The following is a 17,477-nucleotide window of genomic DNA, read 5'->3' as shown; positions in this document are numbered from 1 at the left end:
TATAAACGTAAGAAAATGAATACATCTACAATATTGGAGTGTTGCATATTTTGTTATGGAAAAGGTTTTTTTGCTGTGCTACAAAGAATTAGTGTCACTTGTTACGTTTTTTGTTGTTATGAATGTAGGTTAGATTACATTACTCTAAGCCCAGGACATAGATAAAAATATTGATGTATCTACTGCAAAAATTATCTTTGTTTAGTTTCTCCTTATATTTTAATAGTCTAAGAGCATAAGTACTGAAAAATATATAAAAGTTTTTATTAAACATGATTTTATGATTGCTGTACTGCGATTTGTAATCAAAAGTGTAAAGTTTTCTGAATTATTACTTTTAGAACCTGCTGTTGTTATAGTGGTACTACCACTATCTCATGTGCACCAGTAGACCATTTAATTTAGGTTATATCAATTTCTGAAAGATAGGCTCAAGCATAAATGTCACTTTTTAACAGGTAAAATGGAGAGTAACAAGAAGAAAGAAAAAATTCTAGGTAAGTACCTTATGTGATATATGGATGAAGTACATAATATAATGATCATGTGGGAGTAAACTTAATAACAAATAAACTGAAACCGTTTTCTACTTGTATTCATAGAGCAAAAACTAGTCAAGTCACACATAGTATTCAAAATCTCTTATCTAAGTTAATGACATTTTACGGCAGGTATGTTTCAAGTCACCAGGTCTTAATTTTATACAGTTTGTATAACAGTAACTTAGGATGTACATTTTTACATGTATTTTGTCTTATGAAAATTGAAGAATTACTATTGAGATAAAACAAAAGTGAGCTCATTATGTGTATAATCCTTTTGTTGTTAAACTTTCTCAAGTGGAAATTTTGTCTGACTGAGAGTTAAGGTCCTAAAAAAAGATTCTTTGTTGTGTGTTTTTTTCTTCTTTGTTACAAAATTTTTTTGCATGAAAAGCCTTGAGTATTAGTTGTTTGTACAGGTATAAGTTAATGTTGGAAGTAATGTGGGAGATTGGGGTAAACTAAGAGACTTGCAGGCACACAATTCTCTCATTTTTGTTATTGGTGAGGGGATTGCTGTTATGGCTGTATAAAGTATTTGAAGTATGGATAACAACTTCACAAATTAGTTGTTGTTATACTTGTTAAAGAACAACATGGTTAGCTGTCTGCACCCATCATAGGGTCATAAATAAATGCAATACAATTCAATACTATTTATTAATCATAGTTTGAACAATACACAAACAATGGGTAGAATCAAAAGTACTAATTCTGTTGTTTACTTGTAAAGTAATGAAAACTTTTATTTTTTGTTAAATCGTAGAGTAAATAATTTCAGAAATACGAGTTGTTAAAAAATGTTAACTGAAAATTATAAAATAAGTACATATGAATAGAATAAATCCATTGTTGGCACACTGAGAAAGTTGCAAACATGTTTTTTAAATATTTTATTCAGGTTGTTGGATAACGTTTATTATTCAGTTGTTATTTGGAGGGCCTTTTAATCCATGAGCTCTCCCCTACAAAATCTGGTTATGATTGTTAAACTGATGAAGTGATAAGTCTGGATTTCTAATATTAACATGATACTAGGTATAAATTCAAGTTGGGTACTTTAGTTTTTGTAGAATCAAATTTTAGCTTAAATAACAATTGAACAGCAGAGATGCCTAAATCTGCTTTGCATACAAGTTAATGATATGCCTCATTTGTTTTTTAGGAGGTTACAGTCACCATTAGCTTTAGTTATTTTCACATTTCAACATATTTAAAGTAACTTGTATGCTTCATGGTTGAGTACACTTATGTTAAAAAATTAGAGTGAAGAATGGTTATATCATTATGGAAGGATTGTTTTATCTGATATTCTATTGAAAACAAAATACAATTTTAAAATTTGATGATAATTTAACAAATCACAATTTTTCTGATATTTATTGAAATCCTGTTATGATTTTTTGATTAACTGGTGATTGTGTTGTATGATGGAGTTTTGTAAAGGTCCGTGTACTCAACATCGTGATTACATACAATCACGATGTATAACATTTATTATTTAGTTGATTCTTATTTTGAGTGTTTTATCATAAACAAGTGTGAAAAGTGTATGATGTAATAAACTAATGACTTTTTAATAGTAACTTTTATTGTGTCAGTAGTGAAATATATTGATCATACTAACTTCTGTTATTAATTCGCATGATTTTACCATGTATATTCATACTTTTTCATGTAATACTTCTCATATTAATATTCTATCTGATAAGCATGACATATCAAGAACATAGCCATATTCACCATATAATATAGTTATAAAACTGACAGTTAAAATTAGGACTTTTATTTAATATTTATCCTAAATTTCACACTTACATGTGCAGTTATGTGTGAAGCTAGTTATCAATTTAGACTGTTGGGACTGAGACACGATTTAAGAGTTACTGAGCCTATTAAAGATATTTTGATAACATGGTAATCTTGGTTATCCAGAGCATTTCCTCTGAAAATTTATTGTTAGAACAAAGAATGATTTAAAGTGTTTGACTTCATGTTATTTCTTCACCATCTTTTGAAGTTATTCTGTTAGTTGTTACAAATTTGTGGTTTTGTATAATATTAGCACTATCTTTCTAATTTACTAGACTTACATTTCTGCAAGTTCTTGTCGAGAAGATTTATTAGTGACAAAAAGTCATGAAAATAGGTGGGATAAACATACCATTAAATTGTAAATGTGGTAATAAAGTTAAATATAAAAGCTGTCACAATTAATACTGTTGTAAAATTATGTTAGTACAAGGTTCAACTTCAGAACTGTCACACAAAAGGTAGTTAAATGTTTATCTTATTATTAACAGGCAAATTCCATAAGGAGCAGTAATAGTACTACTAAATTATAATTTAGACATTTAAAAAACTGCTTAACAATACAATTAACACAATAAACATAGTTAAGTTGTGACCATGCTAATAATCAAAGCTTTGAAAATGCATGTGAAATTGACTAATAAACCTCAAGTTCGTCAAGTCTATACTTTTAACAAAATATTTCTCGCTCACTATATTTCAGTACAGTAATTTTGTTTTTAATATTAAAAAAACAAAAGAAAATGCACGTTCCTGTAATACTATTGTAAATTCTGACATAAACCCTATCTGAATATATTCATAAAATCGTGCTGTACAACATCAAATCTGATAACATTTCAGTCTTCCACAGATTGGTAATAAATGTATTTTTTAAATCAAAACTGTGTTGGAATTTCAGAAATGTGTGTATGGAGTAAACAAAGGGGGAGATAAGTGATGACATTAAACATGGTGAATTGAACTTTTAAAAACTCATCTAAATTTTGTTATTCTATTCTTGATAAGTTTCTTAGAAATTTTAATTTTGTCAGTTGATCCATAATGGAGAGGAATTTTAAACAGTTGAAGCTGTAACTGATAGCATCTGTTAAGTTTAGATCTACTATAAATGTCAGTGAAATATCCTTTTGAATTGTACACTTCCAATTCATTCACTTCTCTCCACTTTGACTATAAAGATTTTCCACCAGGAATATTAAAAAAAAACACAAAAAAACACACCATTTTCTTTGTTAATATTTGTATTTTTTACAAGTATAATTTTAGTTTTGCTGCTGGTCTTGATAAATGGTTAACATTATTTATACTGTGAATATAAGTATTTATCACTTACCACCCATAGCTACAAACATACACTCCACAATTTGATCAGACAAGAATAGCACAAGAATTGATAGTTGGTTCTGTTTACTAGCTGCCTTCCTTCTTACGTGCAACCGTAAATTTAGCAATGGCTTTGGATAGCTTTGCACAAACTTCTGAAACAGAATGAGTATACACTGGTGGAACTCAAACTGGCCCTTCACCGGTCTGGCAGTACATCAGTTGGACCTGATGATGTACACTATGACATGCTGCACCATCTATCTCCTGCTTCTCTTGCTATTCTTCTGATTGTTTTACACCTAATCTGGCAGAAGAATGTTTTTCCTGATGCCAGGCTATTGTCCTGCCTTTCTCCAAGCCTGGGAAGGATCCCAAGATTCTTTCAAACTACCATCCAATTGCTTTGAGTTCTCTAAGACCTTATAGAGGATGGTTAATGCTTGTCTTGTTTGGTTCGTCAAATCAAACAACCTCTTCTTGTCCATCCAGTGTGGGTTCCGATGACATTGCTCTACCATGGACCACCTGATTCACTTAAAATGTCAATCAGAGAAGTTTTTTTCAAACGACAACATCTTGTATCAGTATTCTTTGACATTGAGAAGGCTTATGATACAACATGGAGGTATGGCATTTTGTGAGACCTTCATATATATGGGTTACATAGCCATTTGCACATGTTTATTAAAATTTTTAATGGACAGGAGATTCCGAGTTTGTGTGGGTTTGACACTTTCTCATTCTTTCCTACAGGAACTTGGAGTCTCTTAGTGCTGTGTTTTGAGTGTTGCACTTTTCAGTACAAAAATTAATAACATCACTGAACAACTCCCTCTCACTGTTGCAAACAGGCTCTATGTCAACGACTTTCACATCTCGTGTCAGTTGTCAAACGATGGGTACATTGAGCGGCAGCTACAGAGTGCCCTCAATTGCTTACCGACAGGGACCACAGAAACAGCTTTACTTTCTCTTTCTCTAAAACCGTTTGCATGCACTTTGCTGCCAATGGGGTATTCACCCTGATCCTGAACTCCATATTGGTGAAGTTGCACTGCCTGTGAACTCTGAGACAAAGTTCTTTGGGCTTATCTTTGACCGTAAGCTAACCTTTATACTACACATCAAGCAGCTACGGGTCAAATGTACAAGAGCACTGAACATTTTCTGTGTCCTCTCTTCCACCACGTGGGGAGTAGATTAACGTTTTATGCTAAAGATATGACATGCTCTTATTCGATTGAAACTGTACTATGGATCACTGGTCTATGGCTCTGCCAATCTATTGGCCTTAAAGATCCTAGACCCTGTTCATCATCAAGGACTTTGGTTCTCCACTGGGGCTTTCTGGACTTCCTCAGTTCAGAGATTATACATAGTCTCATGAACCTTTTTTGCACCTCTGCCATTTGCAACTGCCTTTACTATATGCTTCAAAACTTCGTTCCTTACCAAAGCATCCCACCTGGGGTTGTGTTTTCCTTCCTCGATGGGCTATGCTTTTTCAGACCAGATGGTCTGCCATTGCTCCTTTTGGCCTTCGTAACCAGGTGCAGTTAGATGAATTGGGTCTGTCCTTGGATAACATTGCTGTATCCACTGGTCAGCCCATCTCACCATGGCTTCTTACAGTCCTCAATTGTGACCTATCTTTAAGTCATCTGAGAAAAGTAGACACTCCTGATTGGAAATACTGTATGCTATTTGCTGAACATCTTTAGAACCATCCTTCCATTTTTATTTATACAGATGGTTTGAAATTGGGTGACTGTGTGGGCTCTGCCATGGTTTGTTGTGTTTTGTTGGTTGCACTCAGAATTCCCTTTACAGTTTGTGTTCACTGCTGAACTGTACACCACTTCTCATGCTCTGAATTACATAGAAGCTAAGCAGCACTCAAACTGCACTATTTATACTGATTCGCTTAGTTCTCTACTGACCCTGGAATCGCTTCACATTGTTTCACACCCTGTTCTTGCCAATATTCAAAACCATCTGGCTCATTTCTCTTTAACATCTGCTTCTATCCAGATTTTCTGGATACCAGGCCACTTTGGTATTCGTGGGAACAAGCTCACCAAAACTGCAGCTAAATCTATCTGCTCTGGCATTATCACTGCTGTGCCTGTCCCATACATGGACAATGGTCCTATATTACAACTTGTATATGTGGCTCCCTTTTAGGTCACAGTTCATCTAGTTCAATTTGAAATTATAAACTGACTGTAACATTAAGTAACTTTGAAACCAGGACTGGAAAGGCCAACTTCAGGTGACTGATGGTGGTTCTTGTACCTACCTGTTAGTCTTCCTGGCGAGTTATGATTATTACTGTCATGCTACAGAAAGACCTTTAAAACTTGAATTTACTGTAGTTTTTCTCTTAACGTTGTAGACTAGATGTAAACATTGGTTTTATGCTATCTATGTTTTTTTAAACTTTGTTTTGTTTTACCTTAATTTACTTTTATGAATTTTACTAAATTTACTTTTAACTTTTTACACGACATTGGGCACAGATAGCCTAGCTGTTTTATGCTATAAAACACTAAATCAACTAACCAACCAACCAACCAGAATGAGCAAACCAACATTAAATGTGCAAAGTCTTGCACTTCATGTATTGTTTAAATATCATTTTGAAATTTATGTATCTAATGTGAAATATCTTATTTTATAATAATTCTTATTGTAAATAAGTGGTACAAAATATATTTCCTGAACTTGCAGCTAAACTAAAGTGCATGCATAATTACAAGAAACAAATGTAATTTTGTTTTTAAAATGTACTTCTTTTTGTCACAGGACAGTTGGACATAATAGCTGCACAATTTGCTCTCGTAAATGGTAAACATTGTTAATTTTGGACTGAAATTTTAGTCTTGTGAAAACTGCTAATTTTCCACAGGTATCCTTGAAAAACTTTATGAAAAATGTTAATTTTTTATTATTTGAATTTTACATTTCTTATCCTCAAAAATTTTAGGTGGAGCTTTTTTGGCAGGCGTGGCAGGTGCCTCCTTAGTGTTTGGGTTTGGAATGACTTTGGCCATGGCTAAAAGAAAAGATCCAACATTTTTCACAAAAGTAAATTTTTATACAATTTATACAAACCTTTTTGATATTGTTGTAATGTGTGATATCGTTGAGCAGAGTCTTTTGAATAATTTCCCAAACTGTTCATTTCATGATAAATTATTTTTTCCATAGTGTTTGCTGAAAGCTATATTCACTAATTGTATACCTAAGTTCACAAACATTTGAACATAAATTCTTAGTCTAATGGTATGCCTGATTTTCCAAATACAAAATTTAATTACAACAGCCAGTTGAGTAGCTGACTAATGATTTTGTTAATTAATGGGACTTGTTGTAGTGGCTTGATTAGTTAATTTGGCTAGTAAAATTTCATTTTACCGCACAATATACATGTATGTTGTATTAACAACCGATGGCTGCTGTAGATATCTTTTTACAAGTTATCGTTATGTTGTTAGCGTTAGTAAAACGAGTCTTTTAGAATTTCCTTTGTTTTGGTAAAACAATTATTAAAGGTCCTTGAAGTGTGTTTTAACATGATTTACAGTAAAGTGCTTTTTTTTTTTTTACTTTTTTTCTGCTGGCATAATTTTGGCAATGAGTGTACCTCAACATGTATATACATTAGATGCTAGCTGCTTGGCTGAATATTACATGTAATTCTTGTTTGATCTTAGTTTTTAACATTTTCCGTGTATTTATTATGCCAACCAATACATTTGTTATATGCAAGTTTCAGATTTGTAAAATTACTTTTAAAATTTGCTTGATTACTTGTTACACCTTAAAAAGGTCCTAAAGAAATCACTTGATTTTGATACTTGTATGTAATTATATGATTATTCATTTAGGGTTTTGCTTATTGGAATTTAAGCCCAACTGTTTATGATCTCATATTCTGTAACAAAATCACACGTGATTGTAGATATTTCAAAATTTTTGTTCTGTGTAAAACTGCCAGAAGTATAAGAACTTTTTTTTTTGTATTATCAATTTGTTTTTATTTTTTTACCTTTTGAGTCTTATGAATATTATTGACAAGGTTGTATTCTTAACTCTGCAGTTTATTCTTATTTTTAGGGCCTTGTTGGAAGCAAGGAAGTGCCAGAGAGTGGAGGAAGCTTGGCTGTTCGTGCTTTAGGCTGGGGTACCTTGTATGCTGTATGTGGCTTTGGACTTTTCTGTTTTGGTGTATGGAAGTCTTTAGGTGTACAGAATGTAAGCTGAATGTGAATATAGATGTGATCTTTATTTAATATTAATGTTTAACAAAAACAACCACCAGCTTGTAAATCATTAAATGTGCACTGACAACCATATTATTAGAATGTGGCCCAGTATGCAACATTTCTGTTCTTGGAAATTGAAACAGTTGGTCATTAAAGATATATATGTATAATTCGCTATTAACAAATAGTATGCCATGGAACCTTGTAAAAACTGTAATGTTGTTTGGAGTAATAATTCTAAGAACTTAAGTGAATATAATTAATATGATGACCTCCACACTGCTGGTGCCTATCAGGTCAGCTTAAATGCAGCACAGTGATCAAGATGTCATGTCATCTTTTATTTGAACACCAACTGTGTTTCAGTGTGAATTACCTTAAGTTGGCTTGCTATCATAATTCTCCGTTATATTTAAGCCTTGTATATTGGAATGAGCGTTGTGATTTTATCAACATCAAATTACTTTTATTTTAAACACAAAATTGATTGTTTTATATAATTTTTTACTTTACCCATCATTCAGAAGAACTGGCAAACAAACAAGTTAGTCTAATTTCTTTTCTAATATCTTAAAATGATTCAAGTGACCACAGCATCAATGGTAGAAGGCTACGTTGGTAACTATAAAAACTTGTGCATAGTGAAAAGTCTGTTGTGCTTAAATCAAGGTTGTCATGCTTCTAGTCGCCATCAGAGAATGGTTGTGATTTACAAATATGCACAGAGTTCTAATTAATAGCTTATAATTTTAACTTAATGCCAAACATACCTGCCTGTTATTCCATGGATGTCATATTTTTTTCTATAATTTGAAATTTTATCTCTTGTAATTTTGCATTAAATAAAAAAGTTTGTTGCTAAAAGCAGTTCCTCCTCATGAAACCTAATGGATCTGTTTAACTACTATTAATATTTTGTTTTTAATATTAGTTGAAAGAGTTTCGTCAGAAGATGGGAGAAATGCTTCCTCAAATCCCCCGAAGAAAGAACCTCAAGGGAGGACAGAGTTTGAAAACCTTCGTGAACTTTTAAACTATGTCATTGAAGAGAGTGAAAAGGGTAAACGGTCCTAAAGCGAGACAATAGAACAAGAACTGCTACATGCTATGGCTTAATTGTAAAACAGTTAGACATCATTGTTTGAAATAGTCATAACTACTTGGATGGATGTGTTTGATACTTGAGAGAAGACTATGTAAGAAAGGTGTTATTAATGGATGATGTTTTGAGCTGCTAGTCTGATGAGGATTTGTATTAAGAACTGAAGATGTTTAACTTCATGGAAAGATGCAGTCTGTTAGCATTACCTTTTGAATAAGGTTTTCTAGTGGCTTAACAAGAAAAAGTGAAAATAAGTTTCTCCAGTGTTTTGAGTAGAGAACTATACAGTGACTTCCTGTAGCAGCATTGGGTTAGAAAAATCACATCTTTCTATAAATTTACTGCACGATCCAGGTGGTTCTAAACTTATATGTTCTCAGATACATTTTCCTTTCAATTTTACATGATCATGTTTTCTTAACATGTTATTTATGCTGAGTTCTAAACCAGTTGCTATCTAGATATAAACTTTTGAAAGTATGTTGCAAGGTGTGAGTTACATTCACAACTTAAACTATTTTCTTATCATGGTATAGGAAAACATCAGATGTATAATTGATTAGAAAAATCTTATACAAGTGAATTTGAAAGATGGACCTTTCTTCTTCCATGGTAAACTTTGAATGGTAGTGCAACTGAACAAATGTGAAATAAAGGGAGTTGAGTGATGTCATGCAAGTCAACTGGGCTTCCAGGAGGTGCTTTTGTACTCTTTAATGTACTGTTTTTAAAGATCTCATTATTGGTGCAACACAACTGCTAATGTTAAAGTAAACTAATGGTAATCATGGAGACTCATTGTTAAAGTAAACTAAGTGTGACACATGGGGACTGACTGAAAAAGAAACGTTAAGGAGATGAGTTTTTGGAGTTAACATTACATGGAATATTATCATAAATAGTAAGAATCGGATAGATTAGGTGTTAACATTGAGAGTTAACACAGCACGAGACAATAAAAATTACTCCTCTGATGGCAAACAAACCAATGATCACTGATTCTAGAATGTACAAGTATTCCACTAAGTTGAATAGTATTTAGGTTAGAGAGATAAAGTTTTTTATTAGATTGCTATCAGCTTAATTTTTGAAGTCTGTTTTGTATTCAGATTACAATAACATCATTAACAGAATGACCAGAGTCATTGAAGTATTGAGCAACAGAAATGTTTCTAGTGCTAAGACTTGCAGTTTTTGAAACATTGTACAAGAGTTGTGTATGTTATATATTAGTGATTGCATTTTTTACCCTGCATAAGGTAAATGGTGTTTGTATTACATAAGTGATTTCTTTGAATATTTCAAGTTTATTTTTGATTATGCTCGTCAGAAAATGAGTCTGTAGTTTTCGTGAACTTGCTGGTTTGACATTGACTATTATTACATGGATAATGACCATCCTTTGACAGATTGTAATTCACTTTTGTGTGAATAAGAACATCTTTGAGAGTTTTGCTTTTTCAGAAGGAGACTTAAACAAAAGAGGTGACTAGAATCTAAAAGTTGCTGCAGGTGGCACTAACTTGGATACACTTTGTAATTTAAATTGTGAATGGTATTACAGATGCTAACTTACATTTTGAGAAATTCAGGTTTCTGACACAAAAGAAAGTTTTTAATTCCATGGTTTATCAGTTCATGACTAACAGTCCGCTCAAGTTAGCAAATGGATCAACAGTACCAGAAGTACTTGGAACACGTGACAAACATTGGGAGGTTATACCAAATTAGTGTACCAGTAAGGGAAGGATATGTTTGGTACAAGAAAGTGAAGGTGCTGCAAGACACTGCCTGCAATAGAGCAGCAAATGGCAGGCAAAGTACACCTATGTGTGCTTACTGATGAGACAGTGAGAAAGTCTACCATAGCAAAAAATAAAGGTGGATACTCCTGATGTAGGAGACCTTTAGGCCATGTATATCAAGTCACCAATACATAATTTTGTGATATGAAACATACCAGGTAGTAGATATTGGAAGGAAGTACAGAAGACCCTTCACCATAGAAACTTTGGGCTGCAGAAGTTTGAGAACAATAAAAAGAGGAAAGAGGCTGACAAAACAAAGGACTGAAAAGAAGTATTCAACTGGACCTATCAAAACAGTTTTAGCAGGGAAGTCACACCCAAATACAGTCAGAAGCCCTTCTTTAGTAAGAAGGCCAAGAGTCAATATTTTAAGGTTGGACAGAAGGTTTTACTTTTGGGTAGCCAGAAAAGTACATTTCACAGTCACTGAAGTGGTCAATAGAAAACGCTTAAAGTGAAAGTTGATGGAACAACCATGGTCTACCATACCAACTTATTGAAGAAGTACTTTGGGAGAGGGGAAGACCTTGCATATGCAGCTTTTGATGTACAGATGGACATTGCATGTGGGGATGTTATAGAATTTGAAGACAATGAATTTGTTGTTGAAGGTAAGTACCTACTAGGCCTAAGAGTACCAAGTGAAGATGAAACATACAAAGATATCAACATCAGTGAAAAACTGATGGGCAAGAATAAAAAAATAAGATACTGTGCTAGTATACAGATAAAGTAGGAGATGCTGACCTCAAGCTACAGAAGGTCAAGATAAAAATGAGGGAACCTAGCAGTCTCCTAAAAACCCTATGCAAGGTCAAATGAATTGTAGATGTTGGTGTGAACTATATGAGAAGATTCAGTGTATGAGCTGAAAACAGTTTTTGTATATAGTTTAATAAAACATTGTAAATATTTCTCTGAAAGAGGGGCTTATGTCCGATATAAAATACTGTAGTACCATTGATTTATTTTCAGTTTGTAATTTATTTATGTTGAGGCTATCAAACATGTACACCGATGATATCAACGCTATAGAGGTTTAAGAATATCAGAGTGAAAACAGCAACTAAACAAACAAAAAACAAGGGAGTAAAAGATAGTCACAGGCATTACTGACAAATATACACTGAGTAACTAATATATATTAAATAATCCCAGGAACAAACAACTGGCATTGAAAAATGAACAAATATTATGGATACCAAATAACTCCTTTTATAAGTACAGTAATGAGCTTCCTAGACTAGCTACCTACAGATGATAATAGATCAAAAACTAAACCAAATCAAGTAACAGCTGTCACAAATACCTTAATGAGCTTTCTACAATATCAACCTACATATAGTATTAGTCCAAAAACTAAACCTCGCAGACTAACAGCTGTCACAAGTATACTGAGCCTCCTATTATAGCTAAGAAGACTGGACATTCACAGTAATCTGACGATACAAGAAGTGGATCAGTGTTGTCTAATCATCAGTTCATCAAATTTGTCTGCTTTATCAAGCCTAGAGTTGTTTGTACGTTAACTTGAGAAAGCCGACAGTTTCAGTACTTTAAGAGTTTTAAACATGAAGATAACAAAACTATCTTTTATGTTTTACTTGCTATGGAAGCAGTTAACGAATGTTAAGAGATTGTGTAGTGTAGTGTAGTAGCAAGTGTATGGAGCTCTGTAATAGTATAGGCTTTGAATTCAAATGTATTTTACAGATAACAGTTTTGGTCATTTTGTACTTAATTAGTGAAATATGACAACCAGTTTATAAAATTGTACACCATGTATTCTAGTTTTTAATAAAATAATATATGTAACTTATAGCCATAAGTTGAATTTTGCATAATAAATGGTCCAAACAATTTATTCAAGTTGGAGATTTATCTTGAATGCTGGTAAACATGTCCTTAAACCTTTTCTCTGAAGTGAGTTTTGTACTGTATTTGTTCCCTGTATATATAATTATTAGAAAGTGGCCATATCACAAGTATAATGACTGTCATGGTATAGAAAAGTGAGATGTGTAAAGACACAGAAGTGGTAAAGATTATTTTTATAATAATGGTGTTTACAAACTGTCTAGGAATGATATTGAAGTTTACATTTAACAATTAATAATGTTTAAGTTATTTTATATGTATATTTATCACCATTCACATTGTATTATGTGACAAAGCAACTTTGTTTACTGTAACTGGCAGTTTGCTTTACAACAGTAAGTTTAAATTCATCCTGCCTTATCAAATACATATATAGAATTGTATGTAAACTACAACATACAATTGTAGAACTATGTGTGACCTATTGATCAGCTATTTCATACTCCAAGTTGAATTAACTTTAAAGAAAAACAAAAACTTAAAGCCAGCTCCTGTCATTCATATGTTTATGAAGTTGTTTTTTAAACTAATATAAATGTTCTACCTCTGCAAGGTCTGAAGGCATCAAATTCAAAATACCAATCACCCTGTTAGAAAAACAAAACAGTCTAAGCTGGAGATGACTGTTACTCTCCCAAAATTTATATTTGTACCCTAGTCCAACTGTTCTTACTGTTAAGTACAAAAAATATTGATGCTTCAACATTAACATTGTTAAACATTTATAAACACTTAAATGGTACCTCACATTAAAGAGACTTAAGTAACCTTGTCCTCTGAACCATTTCCAACTATTTGATCTTTCCTAAGGTAAGGAACACAAGACTGAACACAGTGGTCTAAAAAGTGATCTATACAACGAAATTATAACATCTTTAGACTTATATTAAATAAGTCAGTACACAGAACCTGAAATCCTATTTGCCCAACTGCTATCAACAACACACTGCTTGAAATGGCTTAAAAGACTGATTAACCATTTTGCCTAGGTCATTTTCTTCCATGACAATAAAGGTTATTCTATTCAAATTATGACGACCCACATGCATTACCTTGCATTTATTATAATTAAAACTCATTTGTCGTTTATTTACCCAGCTCAATAGTTGATCTAAATTCTTTTGTAAATCAGCAGCATCCTTTTCAACTTCAAAACCTTAATGTCATCAGAAAATTTAAGTAATTTATTGACCATTCCTTCATATATATCACTGATGTAAATCAAAAATAGCAAAGGTCCTAAGACTTAGCTCTGAGGTAGACTACTTTTAACATTAAACCAGTTTGAATGGATTTTATTTATTAAAACTTGCTGCTTTCTTCCATCTAGCAACACTTCTATCCAATTTGTTAACTTATCCTCCACACTTATAAAGAATTGTTTTACAAGCCTTTTATGTGATACTTTGTCAAATGCTTTCTCAAAATCCAGATGCACCACAGATATCCTCTTATCCAAATCTGTGTAAGCAGTAACCTTTCAAAGAATAACAAAAGATTTGTAAGGCAAGATTTTCCCTTAGTAAAACCATGCTGACTGTCCAGTAAAATTTTAAATTTTGTCAAATGACCTTGCAAAATATATGTTAACAGACTTTCCAAACCTTTATCCCAACTGATGCATGACATATGTTAAAATTACTGGAACAATTTTTATCACCTCTCTTAAAAAGAGGAATTACATTAGCTAACCTCCTATCCTCTTGTACCTGTCAACTATTCAAGGGCTAACAAAAAATAGTAGTAATTGGCTTGCAAATCCAATCTTTAATCTCTCTTAAAACCCTTTGGGGAATGTTACTTGGTCAAGTAGCCTTATTGTTATTTAAACAATACTTTTTTACTTTAAGAAGCTCAGAACAATCACAGTTATCTTGTTTGATCTTGATTCCATTTATCAACTGTTCAAGATGTTGCTTAAATCTATACAACAGACAACACCAAAGATTAAAAAACAAGCAACACAAAATTGCTGTAATATAATTGGGCAGGAACATGATACTATTTACTCACCAGAAACTAAGATTCAATCTTTGTAATGAGAACCAGTTTTACCAATGTAGTCATATAAAATACACCATAAGTTAAGGGGGACCACTCCAAACATTACTTTCCTTGTTTGAACAAGTGCAACAATTATGCAAGTACATGGTATCTATGACATTGATATCAGTTTCTGGGGTACTGGTTAAATTTGTGTATTAGATAATGGTATAAATGTTTGATCAAATCTGATTTTTATCTATTCTTTGTGGAATATATATTAGGTTGAGGAATAATTCGTGAGCATTTTTAAATAATTTCATTCAAGAATTACATGCAAGACTATACAATACTTCAATGCATGAACACATTACACCCAAAACATTTATTATGATACTTTATTTCATATAATACCTAGGTATATAGTATGCATTGTTTTAAACGAAATTGCAAGAAATTAAATGCGGAAAGCAGATGGTGTCGAAAATGCTCGATTTTGTCCACTTGACATTCCATTTAATGACCTGAAAATGAAAGCAAAAATTAAAGACATATGAAAATCAAACACACCATCTATTAGAGCAAAAAAATTATCTACCAAATGACATGAAATATTTTTTGAAAGCGTTTCATTTATGAATATATTTTTTAACTTGAAAAACGCTCACGAATTATTCCTCAACCCAATAGTTTATGGAACCATGAACAGTGACTTTGTCGCGTTGGTTTTTAACACAGCACAACTTTATCAGAAATTGATCAAATGAAAAAGAGTTACAATTTAAGATATCATTTACATTCAAAACTTGTTCTTTCTAACAATCAAAATTGTATATAATTAAAGTTAAATATTTATTATATATTAGTGGTTTAAACAGCTGCATATTCTAATGTCTCAAACAAACATTTTCATTCAGACAAGCTTTCAAAATTGTTTTTATTACAACACAGTTTTTCAATAAGAGGAGGAACAGTAAGTCAGTATTAAATCATTTAATGTGTATTTAAAAACAAACATTAGGTTCTGTACTATATACAGTTTAAACTAACCCAAACATATATCCATCATAAGTCTAGTTAGAAGTAAATGTTTACATACTTCCATATTTAAACATCTCATGTTTGTTTATTGTTACTATCTCTAACCTTTGCCAATTCTAATTTTCTTTTACTGTACATGTATTGAGACACACAACATCATGGTATGAATGTTAAACATTCAATCATCCTTTTATGGAGTAAATGTAGAACCTTATTTAACTTGGTACTGGAGGTGTAGTTGAATTACACCTGTAGTAAAACAATGTACTATTCCTGCTTGTCTAATAAGGTCATGGATAGTGAATCAATCATCAAATAAAATAAACTATACAGCAGTAAACCTCACTCAATCATATTTTATATCTTTACCTTTGTACTTCTTGCATCAATCATGTAGTGAATTTATTGGCTCATCTCTGTAGACCATTAAACAAGCATTTTTTTAAATTTATTTCAAATTGCATGTCGATCCATTAAGGCTGAAATAGCACTTAGAGAAGGTTACAGGAAAATCATTATTTTATCAGATGTTGTATCCCAATGTTCATCCTCATACAAAAAAATAATTTGAAGCTTGTTTCCATCTCTAAAAGCAAACACTGAGCTGAACTTGTTAAAACAAAATCCATTGTTCCAATGCTAGAAGAGATCATCAAATTTCCTTCATTTATGGACCTGAGGATGGTTAATTATCACGACTATTCTCAGACTAATTACCTGTTCTTTTAAAAATATTAAACACTTTAGAAACTGTCTTAACAACAGGTTTAGCAAGCTGCTTGCTAGTTTCCAAGGAATGCAGCCATGGGGTCTTCTGGTCGGAGTCTTTTCATGAAGTAAGCTTCCATTTCCTCTTCTGTTACAGCTTTGACATTATACATACTGTTGTAAGGCCGGTCCCGTTCATCCATTGAAAGCAACTTTTTAGCTTCTCTCTGCTGTTTTTCTTCTTTCTTCAATGCCTGGGGATAATGAAATTATAATTTCTCTAACTTTCAATCATATGAAAATACCAGACACTTAAATAATGGATGCTGTTTTCTCATCTACAAGACTTAATGTTTAAAACCTTCCAACATTTTGACATTAAAAAATTTCATTTAAACTTACACAGCTCTAATGTTTCTTTTTAAAAGAATCTTCCTCTTATAAAAGATATTCAACTGTGATACAGTAATCTTCATCCAATAAAACAAATATCTGAATGTAATACAATCTTTATATAAATGGGTGGGTGGATGCTGCATCTTGAAAGAAGTTTAAAGAAAAACTATACAGTAAATAAAATGTCCAAGCCAGTTATGAAGGAATCACAAGTCCAGTTTATTATTACAGTTAAAAATTAGGACCATTTGTAATTTAAACTTTTCATGACTCTACATACAAAGACATTAAATGACTACACAATTCAGTCACACATTCAGTATCAGATGTGTTACGTACATGTCAACTGACCACACAGTTCTATCACATTCAGTATCAGATGTGTTACTTACATGTTAACTGACTACACAGTTCTATCACATACTCAGTATCGGAAAATCAGTCTTGTTTAAACACTTCCATTGTAAAGCCAATCCCAAAATTTTTTTGTTATATACACAACAAGTGTAAAATAATGAAAATGCACAAGTAAAAGTCAAGAAGAATATAATATGTCAATCATACTACATTTGCCCCATCTTTCACCCAATATCGAGGATTACCAAGCTGA

General features: G+C 32.3%; 1 protein-coding gene and 1 pseudogene across 2 annotated transcripts in view; one reads left to right on the top strand and one right to left on the bottom strand.

Annotated features, from left to right (window-relative positions):
* On the top strand, positions 1–12,725 carry LOC143223766 (transmembrane protein 242-like). The gene is given in 6 exon segments (XM_076452170.1): positions 1–64; positions 459–497; positions 6,670–6,770; positions 7,803–7,940; positions 8,883–8,927; positions 8,930–12,725. Coding segments are annotated over 6 exon segments (468 nt in total). The 5' UTR covers positions 1–15; the 3' UTR covers positions 9,026–12,725.
* A 2,915-nt stretch (positions 12,726–15,640) lies between these two features.
* The window catches only part of LOC143223768 (pre-mRNA-splicing factor SLU7-like), a 70,714-nt pseudogene continuing 68,877 nt past the window's right edge, over positions 15,641–17,477 (bottom strand). Inside the window, exon 16 of the transcript XR_013013069.1 lies at positions 15,641–16,725. The product of XR_013013069.1 is annotated as a pre-mRNA-splicing factor SLU7-like (transcript). The remainder of the gene's footprint in view (positions 16,726–17,477) is intronic.

The sequence above is a fragment of the Tachypleus tridentatus genome, chromosome 8, assembly GCF_004210375.1.
Source record: "Tachypleus tridentatus isolate NWPU-2018 chromosome 8, ASM421037v1, whole genome shotgun sequence".
NCBI classification, from domain to species: domain Eukaryota; kingdom Metazoa; phylum Arthropoda; class Merostomata; order Xiphosura; family Limulidae; genus Tachypleus; species Tachypleus tridentatus.
Note: the sequence above shows the minus strand (reverse complement) of the source record. Positions and strands in the feature narration are given on the sequence as shown.